Source organism: Oncorhynchus tshawytscha, unplaced genomic scaffold (assembly GCF_018296145.1).
Source record: "Oncorhynchus tshawytscha isolate Ot180627B unplaced genomic scaffold, Otsh_v2.0 Un_scaffold_530_pilon_pilon, whole genome shotgun sequence".
Classification (NCBI taxonomy): domain Eukaryota; kingdom Metazoa; phylum Chordata; class Actinopteri; order Salmoniformes; family Salmonidae; genus Oncorhynchus; species Oncorhynchus tshawytscha.
Window position 1 is genome coordinate 365,947 of NW_024609811.1, and position 17,929 is coordinate 383,875.

Here is a 17,929-nt window from a genome sequence, read left to right on the forward strand (position 1 = left end):
CTTGTGAAGATGCTGGCGGAAACGGGTACAAAAGTATCTATATCCACAGTAAAACGAGTCCTAAATCAATATAACTTGAAAGGCTGCTCAGCAAGGAAGAAGTCACTGCTCCAAAACCGCCATAAAAAAGCCAGACTACGGTTTGCAACTGCAGAAGGGGACAAAGATCATACTTTTTTAGAGAAATGTCCTCTGGTCTGATGAAACAAAAATAGAACTGTTTGGCCATAATGACCATTGTTATGTTTGGAGGAAAAAGGGGGAGGCTTGCAAGCCGAAGAACACCATCCCAACCGTGAAGCACGGGGGTGGCAGCATCATGTTGTGGGGGTGGCAGCATCATGTTGTTGGGGTGCTTTGCTGAAGGAGGGACTGGTGCACTTCACAAAATAGATGGCATCATGAGGCGGAAAATGATGTGGATATATTGAAGCAACATCTCAAGACATCAGTCAGGAAGTTAAAGCTTGGTCGCAAATGGGTCTTCCAAATGGACAATGACCCCAAGCATACTTCCAAAGTTGTGGCAAAATGGCTTAAGGACAACAAAGTCAAGGTATTGGAGTGACCATCACAAAGCCCTGACCTCAATCCTATAGAAAATGTGTGGGCAGAACTGAAAAGGCGTGTGAGAGCAAGGAGGCCAACAAACCTGACTCAGTTACACCAGCTCTGTCAGGAGGAAAATTCACCCAACTTATTGTGGGAAGCTTGAGGAAGGCTACCCGAAACGTTTGTCCCAAGATAAACAATTTAAAGGCAATGCTACCAAATACTAATTGAGTGTATGTAAATTTCTGACCCACTGGGAATGTGATGAAAGAAATAAAAGCTGAAATAAATCATTCTCTACTATTATTCTGACATTTCACATTCTTAAAATAAAGTGGTGATCCTAACTGACCTAAGACTAGGATTAAAATGTCAGGAATTGTGAAAAAGTGAGTTTAAATGTATTTGGCATATGTAAACTTCTGACTTCAACAGTATACAGGTTGGAGTGGTTTGAGCAGGGGGCTGCCACACTGGACACCCGTGAAGCAGTTGTTTTGGGGGTTAAGTGCCTTGAGTAATGGCACAGCGGCAGGATTTGATACCAGCAACCCTCCAGTTGCCAGTTCACTTCCTGACAGATTTTTTCAGTCAGACCCGGGATTCGAACTGGCAACCATCCGGTTGCTGGCTTGCCTGTCTAACCGGGGAAAGCGAGCTAAGTAAGTAGTGAGGTGTGTGTGTGTCTGTGTATTGCGAAGGTAAGTATGACTAAAAACGTCCCTTTTTCAGGACCCTGTAATTCAAAGATAATTAGTAAAAATCTAAATAACTTCACAGATTTTCATTGTAAAGGGATTAAATACTGTTTCCCATGCTTGTTCAATGAACAATTAATGAACATGCACCTGTGGAACGGTCATTAAGACAATAACAGCTTACAGACAGTAGGCAATTAAGGTCACAGTAATGAAAACTTAGGACACTAAAGAGGCCTTTCTACTGACTCCGAAAAACACCAAAAGAAAGATGCCCAGGGTCCCTGCTCATTTGCGTGAACATGCCTTAGGCATGTTGCAATGAGGCATGAAGACTGCAGATGTGGCCAGGGAAATAAATTGCGATGCCTAAGACAGCGCTACAGGGAGACAGGCCGGACAGCTGATCATCCTTGCAGTGGCAGACCACGTGTAACACCCGCACAGGATCAGTACATCCGAACATCACACCTGCGGGACAGGTACAGGATGGCAACAACTGCCCGAGTTACACCAGGAACACACAATCCCTCCATCAGTGCTCAGACTGTCTGCAATAGGCTGAGAGAGGCTGGACTGAGGGCTTGTAGGCCTGTTGTAAGGCAGGTCCTCAACAGACATCACCGGCAACAACAACACCTATGGGCACAAACCCACAGTCGCTGGACCAGACAGGGCTGGCAAAAAGTGCTCTTCACTGACGAGTCGCGGTTTGGTACCACCAGGGGTGATGGTCAGATTCACGTTTATTGACGAGGGAATGAGCGTTACACCGAGGCCTGTACTCTGGAGTGGGATCAATTTGGAGGTGGAGGGTCCGTCATGGTCTGGGGTGGTGTGTCACAGCATCATCGGACTGTGCTTGTTGTCATTGCAGGCAATCTCAACACTGTGCGTTACAGGGAAGACATCCTCCTCCCTCATGTGGTACCCTCCCTGCAGGCTCATCCTGACCCTCCAGCATGACAATGACACCAGCCATACTGCTCGTTCTGTGCGTGATTTCATGCAAGACATGAAAGCAAAGAGCCAGGAGCTCAAACCATTGAGCACGTCTGGGACCTGTTGGATCGGAGGGTGAGGGCTAGGGCCATTCCCCCCAGAAATGTCTGGGAACTTGCAGGTGCCTTGGTGGAAGAGTGGGGTAACATCTCACAGCAAGAACTGGCAAATCTGGTGCAGTCCAATGAGGAGGAGATGCACTGCAGGACTTAATGCAGCTGGTGACCACACCAGATACTGACTGTTACTTTTGATTTTGACCCCCCTTTGTTCAGGGACACATTATTACATTTCTATTAGTCACATGTCTGTGGAACTTGTTCAGTTTATGTCTCAGTTGTTGAATCTTGTTATGTTCATACAAGTATTTACACATGTTAAATTTGCTGAAAATAAATGCAGTTGACAGTGAGAGGGCGTTTCTTTTTTTCCCCTGAGTTTTTGTGTGTGTATACCTGTGTGATGGGGGACAGTGAGGGGGACATTGTGGGAGACAGCTGCTTGGAAAGCCCCCGCCGTTGCTCGGTGCCGGGTGACAGAGTGAGGGGGCTGATGGGAGCCGGGCGGCGGCGAGGCGAGCTGCTCATGGCTCCCTGCGGAGGGCTGGAGAGGGACGTCAGACGGAGGGACGAGTGGATGGAGGGATTGCTGAGAGACGAGTGCAGCTGGGAGTTTTGGAGAGAGTTCTGGATGGAAGGATTGCTCAGAGAGGACGAGAGACCTGGAAGAAAGAAGGAAGGGACAGAAGGCTTTTGAGTCACACATTCAGACCACAGACTATTATTAACAGTTTGGAGTATTTCATTCCCATTTCCTAATGTCCCTCCTCTGCACCAGGTCATGGATCAGTAGTATGCAGCATTGTTATCAGGTGTGCCTACACACACACACACTGTAGTCATTTAGCAAAGAGACTTACAGGAGCAATTAGGGACAGATTTTTCACCTTGTTGGCTCGGTAAGTCGATCCAGCAACTTTCAGTGAGAGAGGGTCCGAGAGAGCGAGAGAGGGTCTGAGAGAAAGCGAGAGAGGGTTTGAGAGAAAGCGAGAGGGTCAGAGAGAAAGCGAGAGGCTCAGAGAGAAAGCGAGAGAGGGTCAGAGAAAAAGCGAGAGAGAGAGGGTCAGAGAAAAAGCGAGAGAGAGAGGGTCAGAGAGAGAGCGAGAGAGAGAGAGGGTCAGAAAGAGAGCGAGAGAGGGTCAGAGAAAAAGCGAGAGAGAGAGGGTCAGAGAAAAAGCGAGAGAGAGAGGGTCAGAGAGAGAGCGAGAGAGAGAGAGGGTCAGAGAGAGAGCGAAAGAGAGAGAGGGTCAGAGAGAGAGAGTGAGAGGGTCAGAGAGAGAGAGTGAGAGGGTCAGAGAGAGAGAGAGAGAGGGTCAGAGAGAGAGCGAAAGAGAGAGAGGGTCAGAGAGAAAGCGAGAGGGTCAGAGAGAGCGAGAGAGGGTCAGAGAGAGAGCGAGAGAGTCAGAGAGAGAGCGAGAGAGGGTCAGAAAGAGAGCGAGAGAGGGTCAGAAAGAGAGCGAGAGGGTCAGAGAAAAGCAAGGGGGCCCGAGAGAGAGCGAGAGGGTCAGAGAAAAAGCGAGGGGGCCCGAGAGAGAGAGAGTGGGCCCGAGAGAGAGAGAGAGAGAGTGGGCCCGAGAGAGAGAGAGCGCGAGAGGGCCCGAGAGAGAGAGAGAGCGCAAGAGGGCCCGAGAGAGAGAGAGAGAGAGAGCAAGAGGGCCCGAGAGAGAGAGAGAGAGCGAGAGGGCCCGAGAGAGAGAGAGAGAGAGCGAGAGGGCCCGAGAGAAGAGAGAGAGAGAGCGAGAGGGCCCGAGAGAGAGAGCCCGAGAGAGAGAGAGCGCGAGAGGGCCCGAGAGAGAGAGAGCGAGAGGGCCCGAGAGAGAGAGAGGGCCTGAGAGAGAGAGAGAGGGCCTGAGAGAGAGAGCCCGAGAGAGAGTGCGAGAAGGTGCGAGAGAGAGAGCGCGAGAGGGTACGAGAGAGAGAGAGGGTACGAGAGAGAGCGCGAGAGGGTACGAGAGAGAGCGCGAGAGGGTACGAGAGAGAGCGCGAGAGGGAGACGAGAGGGAGAGAGAGCGAGAGGGTACGAGAGAGAGCGCGAGAGGGTACGAGAGAGAGCGCGAGAGGGTTTCGAGAGAGCGAGAGGGTTTCGAGAGAGCGAGAGGGTTTCGAGAGAGCGAGAGGGTTTCAAGAGAGCGAGAGGGTTCGCGAGAGCGAGAGGGTTTGAGAAAGGAGTGATTAGATAGTGGTAGATTTCAGAGGGAGGAGGGTTGGATAAAGACATCCCTCTATATTCACTTTACTCTCCCTTCAAACCACTAAAAGGCTATTAACATAATTTTCACTATATTATTCCAACCACAGTGTGGAAATATATACAAATCGCAGGGAAATCCCTTTTTTTTTTGCACTGGGCCTTTAATGTCTTTTTTCGTAAATATATTTTTATATTAAATCATGTGGTTCAGAAAACCCCCAATGTGAAGGTCTTGGCTTGCTGGCCCTTGTTTTATTATTGGCGATCGGTCCATGGCTTGGATCACCCTTTTAACAACTGTCTATTGAACAAAATAAAGTTGAAAATGACTCTCTGACCTAGCCTGGAGGCGTCCTCAGCCTCGCACCAGATCACAAGCAAACAGTAGACATTTGACTTCAGATTCTAGTAGGGTGAGGCCGGGTGCTGCAGACTGTTCTAGTGCCCTGGCCAATTTCAGGCTGTATCACTGTAAAATGCCTCTCTCCACCACTGGGTCAGAAAACTAACATCCTCTCCTCCTCCTCCCTCCCTCCATCCTCTCCTTCTCTCTCTCTCTCATCCTCCCTCCATCCATCCATCCTCTCCTCCCTCCATCCATCCATCCTCTCTCTCATCCTCCCTCCCTCCCTCCATCCATCCTCTCTCTCATCCTCCCTCCCTCCATCCATCCATCCTCTCCTCCTCCTCCCTCCCTGCCTCCATCCTCTCCTCCTCCTCCTCCTCCCTCCCTCCATCCTCTCCTCCTCCTCCCTCCATCCATCCATCCTCTCCTCTCTCTCTCTCTCCTCCTCCCTCCCTCCATCCATCCATCCTCTCTCTCATCCTCCCTCCCTCCCTCCCTCCATCCATCCTCCTCCCTCCTCCTCCTCCTCTCTCTCATCCTCCCTCCCTCCCTCCATCCTCCCCTCCTCCTCCCTCCATCCATCCCTCCTCCCTCTCTCTCTCCTCCTCCCTCCACCCATCCTCTCTCTCATCCTCCCTCCCTCCATCCTCTCTCTCTCTCTCATCCTCCCTCCCTCCCTCCCCTCTCTCATCCTCCCTCTCCTCTCCTCCCTCTCTCTCATCCCTCCCTCTCTCATCCTCCCTCTCTCATCCTCCCTCTCTCATCCTCCCCTCTCTCATCCTCCCTCTCTCTCATCCTCCCTCTCTCTCATCCTCCCTCTCTCTCATCCTCCCTCCCTCCATCCATCCTCTCCCTCCATCCATCCATCCATCTTCTCCTACTGCACAGAACCAACTTGGACTCGGCTCTACACACGAGTGCCATGAATCCCCAGGACCCCTTTCACATAAACCAGCAGATGGGCCGAGGGCCCCCCCAGCGCACCGGTGAGGACACACAGCATCTGCACACATACAACCATCTACACACACGCTGTGTTGAGAAAGTATTCACACCCCTTTACTTTTTTCACATTTTGTTGTTGCAGCCTGAATTTAAAATGTATTAAATTGAGATTTTGTGTCACTGGCCATAATGTGAAAGTAGAATTGTGTTTTAAGAAATGTTAACAAATTAATTGAAAATGGAAAGCTGAAATGTCTTCAGTCAATAAGTATTCAACCCCTTTGTTATGGAAAGCCTAAATAAGTTCAGGAGTAAAAATTGTCTTAACAAGTCACATAATAAGTTGCATGGACTCTGTGTGAAAAAATGTGTTTAACATGATTTTTTATAATGACTACCTCATCTCTGTATAATTATCTGTAAGGTCCCTCAGTTGAGCAGTGAATTTAAAACAGATTCAACCACAAAGACCAGGGAGGTTTTCCAATGCCTTGCAAAGAAGGGCACCTTATTGGTAGAAGGGTAAACAAAAACAAAAAAAAGAAGACATTGTGAATATCTCTTTGAGCATGGTGAAGTTAATAATTACACTTTGGAGGGTGTTACTAACTCAGTTGACGGAGAGGAAGGAAACCGTTTAGGTATTTCACCATGAGGCCAATAGTGACTTTAAAACAGTTACAGTTTAATGGCTGTGATAGGAGAAAACTGAGGATGGAACAACATTGTAGTTACTTCACAATACTAACCTAAATGACAGAGTGAAAAGAAGACAGCCTATACAGAACACAAATACTCCAAAATATTTGTATTCTGTTTGCAATATGGGACTAAAAAGTAAAACTGCAAAAAATCTTGTAAAGAAATGAACTTTATGTCCTGAATGTTTGTTGCAAATCCAGCACAACACATCACTGAGTACCACTCTTCATATTTTGAAGCAAGGTGGTGGCTGCATCATGTTATGGGTATGCTTGTCATCAGCAAGGACTAGGGAGTTTTTTAGGATAAAAACTAAACTGAATAGAGCTAAGCACAAGCAAAATCCTACAAGAAAACCTGGCTAAGTCTGCTTACCAACAGACACCGGGAGACAAATTCACCTTTCAGCAGGACAATAACATCTACACTGGAGTTGCTTACCAAGACAAGATAGAATGTTTCTGATTCAAAAAACAATTTGGCAGAGCATGAAGAATTTTGAAAAAAAGAATGGGAAAATATTGTACAATGCAGGTGTGCAATGCTCTTACAGACTTACCCAGAAAGGCTCACAGCTGATTCTAATATGTAGGGGTGGGAATACTTATGGAAATGAGACATTTCTGTATTTAATTGATCTGATCATTTCTTTGTCAGTGGGCAAACGTACAAAATCAGCAGGGAATCAAATACTTTTTTCCCTCCCTGTATGTACGTGTCTGTGCCTTCTTCACATGAGTGCACACAGACAAAAGACACATCCCCACACTCCCACAGTACATACATTCACACCCATCTCTAGGCCTTTACTTAACCGGATTGGAGGAAAAGGTCCATGGTCCCTCCCCTTTGAGGTTCTTATCCAATGAGTTTAAAGGAGAAGATGAGAGAGAAGATGAGAAGAAAGATGAATCCTCCCCCCCCCCCACCCACCCAAAACACCCACCTCCTTCAGTCCAGCCTCCCTGGTGATTCCCTATGCCGAGGTGCATCATGGCGGCAGGCAGGTTGCCTGTGCTGCTGCCCCCGCTCAGGTTGGGGTGGTAGCCCCCCCCTCCGTGGTGCCCGTCGTCTGGGTCCAGGGGTGTGGGCAGCGGTGAGGGGAAGTGCAGGTTACTGAGGTCTGGCAGGGAACCGCCCGTGTTCAACGAGCCCTGGTAGTTGGAGAGGCCCGCGTTCTGCTCTGGAGACGGGAATATACTGAGGACAAGACGGGAGAGAAAACCAATTATGAAGTGGATTTTAAAAGGGGAACGTTTAATATGCATCTGGATGGGTAGAGGGGAGAAGGTCAGCGTTTTTTGTCATGAATCTTGTTCTGGAAGCAGCTCTGCAGAGCAGTCACTAGATGGCACAGCCACAAAGTAATAAAATCAGATTTTAAACCCAACATTAACCACACCGCTAACCCTAATGCCTAACCTTAACCTTAAATTAATGAATTTTTACAATATACCCAATTTTGACTTTGAAGCTGGCCTATCGAAGTTCTGAACAAGACTCATGACAAACATCAATGTGCTAGAAGGGAGGAAATGTAACATCTGTGACATACTTTTGGGCGGAGTTATGGCCTTTTTTGTTGTGTGGCTAAGGCATTGTATTTTTTATTTATATATTTCACCTTTATTTAACCAGGTAAGCTAGTTGAGAACAAGTTCTCATTTGCAACTGCGACCTGGCCAAGATAAAGCAAAGCAGTTCGACACATACAACACAGAGTTACACATGGAATAAACAAACATACAATCAACAATACAGTAGAAAAATCTATATACAGCATGTGCAAATGAGGTAGGATAAGAGAGGTAAGGAAATAAATAGGCCATGGTGGCAAAGTAATTACAATATAGCAATTAAACACTGGAATGGTAGGATGTGCAGAAGATGAATGTGCAAGTAGAGATACTGGGGTGCAAAGGAGCAAGACAAATAAATAAATACAGTATGGGGATGAGGTAGATTGGATAGGCTATTTACAGATGAGCTATGTACAGGTGCAGTGGTCTGCTCTGACAGCTGTTGCTTAAAGCTAGTGAGGGAGGTAAGAGTCTCCAGCTTCAGATATTTTTGCAGTTTGTTCCAGTCATTGGCAGCAGAGAACTGGAAGGAGAGGCGGCCAAAGGAAGAATTGGCTTTGGGGGTGACCAGTGAGATATACCTGCTGGAGCGCGTGCTATGAGTGGGTGCTGCTATGGTGACCAGTGAGCTGAGATAAGGCGGGGCTTTACCTAGCAGAGACTTGTAGATGACCTGGAGCCAGTGGGTTTGGCGACAAGTATGAAGGTCGCAGTGGTGGGTAGTATATGGGGCCTTGGTGACAAAACGGATGGGACTGTGATAGACTGCATCCAATTTGTTGAATAGAGTGTTTGCAGGCTATTTTGTAAATGACATCGCCTGAAGTCGAGGATCGGTAGGATGGTCAGTTTTACGAGGGTATGTTTGGCAGCATGAGTGAAGGATGCTTTGTTGCGAAATAGGAAGCCGATTCTAGATTTAATTTTGGATTGGAGACGCTTAATGTGAGTCTGGAAGGAGAGTTTACAGTCTCACCAGACACCTAGGTATTTGTAGTTGTCCACATATTCTAAGTGAAATATACAAAAAAAAATGTTATCAATAATGTTATCAATAATAGCATTGGTGAGAAGTAATATTTGTGTGTGGAAAACCATGTTTGTGAGTGGACTTCCCCTTTAAATGTACCGGCAAGTGAACATTTGCATCCCTGTTCATTCAAGCCCTCGGTGAGATAACTGACTCACTGCTCTATAGTAGTGACCAGCAGCCCACTGTACTGCACTGCTAGACCCAAAAAACACACACAATGTTGAAAGAATATGTTGATACAGACATCAACAATGTTGACACATACACACACAATGTTGACAGACTATGTTGACACGCACATCCACAATGTTGACACACACACACACACACACACACACACACACACACACACACACACACACACACACACAATATATGGATCACATCCCAGTCTTTCTCCTTCTCAGACATCTGTCATTGAGAATCACAAACAACTTGGCTCATAATGATGACTGATTGTTGTTTAAACATAGTGCCCTGTATGAGTGGATGGAAGATGGATCCTGAAGACTCACTTGATTCCAGGCACTTCACAGGATTTGGGCCGTGATGAGAGGGATTGAACCTATAATAGAGAAACAATCAGGTGATTAAACTGATCAAAAGCAAAAAGAGTGATGGAATCTCAAAATGACTAATCTAACTACTGGAATATTTAGTCAACAGTCTAAGTGTTATGGTTCTAGAACATGAGGCAGAATGATGTGTATTGGAAGCATGTCTTCATTAGTACTGCAGCTTTTCCCATCAGCATGATCTCATCCCAAAAGGCTTCCATGTCTGTCATTATGTCTTAATCAACCCCCCCCCCCGTGTCCCTCTCTCCAACCAAAGAGAAATGACACATTCATCATGCACACATACCTTCTTGGCCTCCCACAGTTGCTTGGGCAGGGGCTTGCTGACACCCATCAGACCCTCCTCATTAGACAGGGATGGGAAGGAGAACACTGGAGAAAGGAGGAGGGGGAGAAAGAGAGATTAGAGATAATCAACTCCTCACACAGATCTCTAGTTATTCACACCTACTGAAAGATCAAAAGACAGCAGATCAATCTAGACTAGAGGTTATCAAGTGTTCGGACACAATGTTTTTTTTTAAATGTACATACTACCGTGCTCCACACTCATACTCCGCGTGCATTCTCCGACCACGTTCTCTTGAGTACGTTCTTGTGAGGACGAGTACGGAGAATGCATAACACATTACATTTGATGAGCACTCGCACTCCCCCTACTGTATTACCTCACGCTGCACCTCCCCATTCACTGAACCTTCTTCCAAGATATACACAAAGCAAATGTTTTTCCTCCTAATTATCAGCTAGATATGTGAATCGTAATAATCTAGTTAGACAGCTAGTTAAACAGGCAAAAATGACCTAAATTCTTCATGGGTAGCTAACAATTCTTTGTGACTATCTAACAGTACTAGTAATTAGCCCTATTGACTTATTATGGGCTTACAAGCCAGGTAAACATGCCAGAATTAACACAGCATGTATTTTTTAACATATCAAGATGTAATATTGTCGTCAGGCAACATATGAGATGTGAATAGGCAACATTTAATTCTGAAGTCGGAGTGTATTTTCTCTCGCTTCAGCTCAAATAATGGCCGACATTAATTTCAAGAAATGTTGCATCATTTTTTACGTGGTTGCATCATTTTTCTTTGAAGCTTGCATCGATGCATGCTTCAAAATATGTACAAATAGAGTACGCATTTGAGAAGTGCCCTCCATGCGCCATTTCGCCTACTTTGATTTGGATGCATACTCCGACCCTCCTGTGCACGGAGCACGATACCATGCATTTTGAGACACACAATGACTCAGGGGATCTGCATGCAGGATGCCTAGGCAGTGTGTGTGTCCATTCAGGTATTGGGTAGTAAAGGTCAACGATGCTGTGAATGAAGCACGTCTTGTACGCTGACACATCTGTACATATACCAGGCAGCAACACATCCAGTGGCAAGCACCGTCACACACACATTATGGCCAGAGATCTAGGGGTGTGGGAGCTAGGGGGCAGCAGAAGCCTCTTCTACACTTGTGTTGGGAGAGATGGAATCAGGGATGAGGAAGAGGGGGGAGGAGGTTCAACTCACCATCTCCAGAGCCGTCCACCTCCGCCTCGTTCACACTGGCTGCACTCCGGCCCCCGCAGGAGAGAGAGAGGGAGAGAGATCAGATAAAAGGAGAGGAGAGAGAGAGAGCAAGAGAAAAGAGGGGGAGAGAGGGAAAGGGTGAAGAAAGTAGAGGAACATTAGACAATCACATACTTTCACCAGCTGCTCAGATCCGGCCCACTGTGTTCACGTCACTGATAAAATAATCAACCCTTTGGGCATCAGCAGCAGGCATTTTACCTTCAATATGAATATATTACCACTTCTTAAAACACGGCAGCTGGGTTTAACATTGGAATCATGTTATATAATATGACTCCCAAATGGCACCCTATCCCCTATGTAGTGCACTACCTTTGATCAAAGCCCATAAGGCTTAGATTAAAACGAGTGCACTATGTAGGGAATATGGTGCCATTCAGGACAAAGAATCATATTATACAGTCTTCTTATTATTGTCCAACATTTCAGGAGGTTGTTGGCACCTTAATTATGGAGAACAGGCTTGTGGCAATGACTGGAGCGGAATCAGTGGAATGGTAATAAAATACATCCAACACATGGTTTCCATGGTTTCCAGGTGTTTGATGCCATTCCATTTGCTCCGTTCTGGCCATTACTATGTTTTCCCCTCAGCAGCCTCCTGTGTCCAACATCAATTCCGGTTGTCTTTTCTAAAAAGCTATAGATTCACTGGGGTCAAATAAATAAAGTATATAGAGAGAGCGGGGGATGGCGGGAGAGGAAGGGGGATGGCGGGAGAGAGAGAGGGGGTGGGGGATGGCGGGAGAGGAAGGGGGATGGCGGGAGAGGGGGGGGGTGGCGGGAGAAAGCGGAAGAAAGAGGGTAAAAAAAGAATTATTGGCTAAGTGACCACAGTCCCAGTGAGAATAAAGAGAGGACCATTGTTTTTCCCTCGCCACAAAGATCAGTTCCCACTGAGAACAGAACCTCTTTCTTTTTCCTCACTCTCACTCACTCTCTCTCACCCTCTTCCGCTCTCCTCACACACTGCAGGCTGGCTGCCAGGCGTCCGATCCTCCCCACTTTCTGTTAACTTCTCTTTTTTTCCTAGTTCACTCTGCCTCTCCCTCTTCTAACCCTTCTGCCATATTCTCTCTCTCTCAAAGCCGCTAATAACTGTCTCTTTCCCTCTGCCTTCTTGTTCTCTTTACTTTCCTGCATTCTCTCTTCCTCTTTTCCTACCATCGTCCTCCCCCATTCTTTCCCTCTTCTTCTGTCCTTTGTCTCCCTCTTCCCCTTTCTCAAGAACCTGGACCACGTTCAGTAGACAAACGTTGTGGACCGTTTCAGATAGAAATGTCATGAATAGAGCAGTTAACATGATTCCTTGTTCACATCAGAGAGGCATGTTTGTTCTACATGGCATATTTCTATTAGAACGGACCACAACTTTATGCCCAGCTCTCCACTTAGCCAACCGGCATGGAGAGAAGGCAATGGGCGGGAGTCCAACGTCGCCTTAATTTCCTCTCAAATGTGACCAGTCACAGAGACCTCTTGGAGAGATGCCACGGAGTGAAACGAGACCGGACAAAAAATGTCTGTCTGCCGTCGCCACTCTTACTGTGGGACAGAATCACTGTAGTAAGGATTTGAGCTCAAGGCTTGTACTGATAGCACAACATAATTAAATATACCAGAAGAAGACAACGAGATGTTGGTTTGGGATCAGTTCTAAGGTGCACAACTCCCGTCCTTTAAGCCCATAGTCCAAGTTTTTCCCCTTCTGATTGGATGGCTAGTTCACAAATACGTATTCCCAGGTCTAAACCAATCAGTGATTTAAAGCAGCATACCCTCTGCATCCACTACAGACTGGAGTTGTGCCCTTGTCGTGGGTCGTGTTCGTTAGGGCACAACGTAGCAAAATGTTTTGCAACAAGAAAATATTGAGTGTTTCTTACAAAATCCAGTTATTCTTTCCTTATTTCAGTCCGTGTTTGGTGCCTAATGAACACAACTACTGAACGGTCCCATGCATAGCCCTGACTCACGTCTGTCTGCCTGCCGGGATGGATGTTGGGATTGGTCATCAGACACTGGCTTACCACCTCTCAGAGTCTCACTGTAACCCTCCTGACAGGTGAAAAGCCCTCTGGGCCTGATAGGACACTGTACGCTGCAACGTACCACCCCTCACTCACCTGCAGGGGCAGCAGTGAGCCGCTACGGTTTGCACCAGTAGTTCCCAAGTATTTGCATTTTACCATTTACCACACTATTTTTTGTCAGGCGCTGTTATCCAGAGCGACTTAGTCAGTGCATTTAGTGCAGTGACCCTCCCTCCTAAAGGCTTTTGGGGTTTAGTCGTGATCTTCTAGGTCATCGAAATACGTTTTTAAATGATTTATTTTTTTAAAGCCGCAGCCCATTCTTAAGCCTCAACCCCATGGGAATAGTGGGAATACTAGCGACATATGGCTATGACTGCCTGTGACCCAAAAGTGTATCTCAACCAACTCCGGTATTAGACAAACACTGCTCTAGTACTACAGAAAGGCATGTCTCTACTTGCTCTGTAGTCAGTTACACTCCATCTGTCCTACGCTCTCTGCTGTGTCTTCACATGGCATGGACACACAAACGTAGGCCTATGCATCTTGACATACACACACACACACACACACTGTCATGATATCCCTTCACAACAAATGGTGTCCCATACACTCCTCATTTATTTGGGCAACAAAGCTACAACTTTTAATTTGTCTCCATACTCCAGTATTTTGGATTTGAGATCAAATGTTTTATGAGACGACAGTACAGAATGTCACCTTTTATTTGAGGGTATTTTCATACATATCTGTTTTATTGTTTGGAAATAAGAAGCACTTTATATGCATCTAGTCCCTTCATTTCAAGGTGTCATACATATTTGGACTAGGGTTGGGCGGTATCCAGATTTTCATGGAGTCCTACCGGCCTTCTCTAATCCCTGGAGTTACGATATTACCGGTTTAGAACACAAGGGGGCTCCAAAAAAAAATGGGCATCTATCACCAGAATGCTAACAAAATTAGCACACTTAATAGGGAATTTCCACAGAAGCAGCTAGCTAAATATGCTAACGAGCAAACGAAAAAAAACAAAAATTTGCAAAGACAGGCAATCCAGCTCATAAAGTTAAACATAAATAGGTAGGAGCTACCGAATGTCATGTCATTTTTGGTGAGTTTGGACATTTACAAGTAAAGGTGAACGAGACATTGCGCAAATGAGCAAAGTTTTGACACATGCTTGTCTGAAGGAAGAACAGTACTGGCTCTGGAGCAGCATGTGTACACGCTGTGTCTGTGTGGAGTCTGGAGTCGCTAGGGCAATGGGCCTACCTGCTCTGTTCTGAGAAAAGGGGTGAGGAGCATACAGGCCAAGAATGGAAAAGATTAAAAAACGCAAGGAAATCAAGCACTGGCAGCTGTAACTCATCCAAAGGGCTTTGACTTCTCAAACACAGCAGAAAGCAAACACTATATGATGTCCAGTGACCTTATTAATTAAGCCATTTTGCTTAGATAGCGCGACCCCCTAAGTTTAACTTGCAAGTTAATGCAGAATGCAGCGTTTTTCATGAAGGAAAAAAATGATAATTTGCATAAGAAATCTTGCTGCCAGATCTAAAATGTTTCTTGTAATTTCTACTCGGCATCAGACAAATTTTGTGCTTCAGTTGCTCTTCTCCAGTCGGATGAGAATTCACGAACGGGCATTCTATCAGCAGAAAGCGCTCTGACTGATGTGTAGCTACTGTTCTCCATCATTCTTTCAGCAGACAGCGCTCTGACTGATGTGTAGCTACTTTTCTCCGGTACTTCTCTTGGTATAGCCAGCCTACTTTTCTCCGGTACTTCTCTTGGTATAGCCAGCCTACTTTTCTCCGGTACTTCTCTTGGTATAGCCAGCCTACTTTTCTCCGGTACTTCTCTTGGTATAGCCAGCCTACTTTTCTCCGGTACTTCTCTTGGTATAGCCAGCCTACTTTTCTCCAGGAAAATTTAAGCAAAACATTAAGAAATGCAGCTGGCTACATTATTTCTATGACAAACATTAATAACATGGCCATGCATAGTTAAACAAATAAAAAAACATTTTTCATTGTAAGTTCATTTACTCGTGTCGCTGCCAGCCAAAAAGTGTTGCACTTCTGTTGTCATCTGATGAAAATGAAGCTATTTTCTGCTGAATGTGTAGCACTGATGCATTTTCCGTGAAGGAAAACTATAGTTGCACATCCCTGATCACTCTATAGAAGTAAAAAAAATACTTGCCTTTCAATATAGAACCCCACCCCTGTCAATACACAGCTGGACTCACCTGCCAATATCCTGTTTAAACTTGTTGGCTAAACAAATAGAGTGGTAATCCATTCTGGGACCGTAGGAGCCTATCCAAGTCTATCTCTCCAACATTAAGACATCACTCACTGATAATGCATTAACACAACACATTCCACTGTCTGTCACTCTTAACAGAGAGGGATAAGGGGAGGAATGGATGGAAGGGAGAACATCTTAAATACACACACAGACGAGAGACGAATGGAGGGAGAGATGGAGGGATAGAGGGGAGAGATGATAGAAAGACAAGGAGAGAGAGAGAATGGAAAGAAAGGAGACAGAGGAGAGAGGAATGGAGGGAGAGATGGAGGGATAGAGAGGAGAGATGATAGAAAGACAACAAGGAGAGAGAGAGAATGGAAAGAAAAGAGACAGAGGAGAGAGGAATGGAGGGAGAGATGGAGGGATAGAGGGGGGAGAGATGATAGAAAGACAACAAGGAGAGAGAGAGAATGGAAAGAAAAGAGACAGAGGAGAGAGGAATGGAGGGAGAGATGGAGGGATAGAGGGGGGAGAGATGATAGAAAGACAACAGAAGGAGAGAGAGAGAATGGAAAGAAAAGAGACAGAGGAGAGAGGAATGGAGGGAGAGATGGAGGGATAGAGGGGGGAGAGATGATAGAAAGACAACAAGGAGAGAGAGAATGGAAAGAAAAGAGACAGAGGAGAGAGGAATGGAGGGAGAGATGGAGGGATAGAGAGGGGAGATGATAGAAAGACAACAAGGAGAGAGAGAGAATGGAAAGAAAAGAGACAGAGGAGAGAGGAATGGAGGGAGAGATGGAGGGATAGAGGGGGAGAGATGATAGAAAGACAACAAGGAGAGAGAGAGAATGGAAAGAAAAGAGACAGAGGAGAGAGGAATGGAGGGAGAGATGGAGGGATAGAGGGGGAGAGATGATAGAAAGACAACAAGGAGAGAGAGAATGGAAAGAAAAGAGACAGAGGAGAGAGGAATGGAGGGAGAGATGGAGGGATAGAGGGGGAGAGATGATAGAAAGACAACAGAAGAGAGAGAGAGAATGGAAAGAAAAGAGACAGAGGAGAGAGGAATGGAGGGAGAGATGGAGGGATAGAGGGGGAGAGATGATAGAAAGACAACAAGGAGAGAGAGAATGGAAAGAAAAGAGACAGAGGAGAGAGGAATGGAGGGAGAGATGGAGGGATAGAGGGGGAGAGATGATAGAAAGACAACAAGGAGAGAGAGAATGGAAAGAAAAGAGACAGAGGAGAGAGGAATGGAGGGAGAGATGGAGGGATAGAGGGGGAGATGATAGGGGGGAGATGATAGAAAGACAACAAGGAGAGAGAGAATGGAAAGAAAAGAGACAGAGGAGAGAGGAATGGAGGGAGAGATGGAGGGATAGAGGGGAGAGATGATAGAAAGACAACAAGAGAGAGAGAGAATGGAAAGAAAAGAGACAGAGGAGAGAGGAATGGAGGGAGAGATGGAGGGATAGAGGGGGGAGATGATAGAAAGACAACAAGGAGAGAGAGAGAATGGAAAGAAAAGAGACAGAGGAGAGAGGAATGGAGGGAGAGATGGAGGGATAGAGGGGGAGATGATAGAAAGACAACAAGAGAGAGAGAGAATGGAAAGAAAAGAGACAGAGGAGAGAGGAATGGAGGGAGAGATGGAGGGATAGAGGGGGAGATGATAGAAAGACAACAAGGAGAGAGAGAGAATGGAAAGAAAAGAGACAGAGGAGAGAGGAATGGAGGGAGAGATGGAGGGATAGAGGGGGAGATGATAGAAAGACAACAAGGAGAGAGAGAGAATGGAAAGAAAAGAGACAGAGGAGAGAGGAATGGAGGGAGAGATGGAGGGATAGAGGGGGGAGATGATAGAAAGACAACAAGAGAGAGAGAGAATGGAAAGAAAAGAGACAGAGGAGAGAGGAATGGAGGGAGAGATGGAGGGATAGAGGGGAGAGATGATAGAAAGACAACAAGGAGAGAGAGAGAATGGAAAGAAAAGAGACAGAGGAGAGAGGAATGGAGGGAGAGATGGAGGGATAGAGGGGGAGAGATGGAGGGATAGAGGGGAGAGATGATAGAAAGACAACAAGGAGAGAGAGAGAGAGAATGGAAAGAAAAGAGACAGAGAGAGAGGGAATGGAGGGAGAGATGGAGGGATAGAGGGGGAGAGATGATAGAAAGACAACAAGGAGAGAGAGAGAATGGAAAGAAAAGAGACAGAGGAGAGAGGAATGGAGGGAGAGATGGAGGGATAGAGGGGGAGAGATGATAGAAAGACAACAAGGAGAGAGAGAGAATGGAAAGAAAAGAGACAGAGGAGAGAGGAATGGAGGGAGAGATGGAGGGATAG

The 17,929-nt window shown here is 46.2% G+C and overlaps 1 protein-coding gene across 4 annotated transcripts in view; it reads right to left on the bottom strand.

Annotated features, from left to right (window-relative positions):
* crtc3 (CREB regulated transcription coactivator 3) overlaps positions 1–17,929 on the bottom strand; it is a 94,559-nt gene that overhangs the window by 11,858 nt on the left and 64,772 nt on the right. For all 4 annotated transcript variants that reach the window (XM_042318628.1, XM_042318626.1, XM_042318627.1 and 1 more), the window contains 5 exons: positions 11,222–11,260; positions 9,973–10,058; positions 9,624–9,673; positions 7,442–7,695; positions 2,708–2,973 (listed from right to left, as the gene is read on the bottom strand). In XM_042318628.1, coding sequence (XP_042174562.1) covers positions 2,708–2,973; positions 7,442–7,695; positions 9,624–9,673; positions 9,973–10,058; positions 11,222–11,260 — 695 coding nt within the window. The remainder of the gene's footprint in view (positions 1–2,707; positions 2,974–7,441; positions 7,696–9,623; positions 9,674–9,972; positions 10,059–11,221; positions 11,261–17,929) is intronic.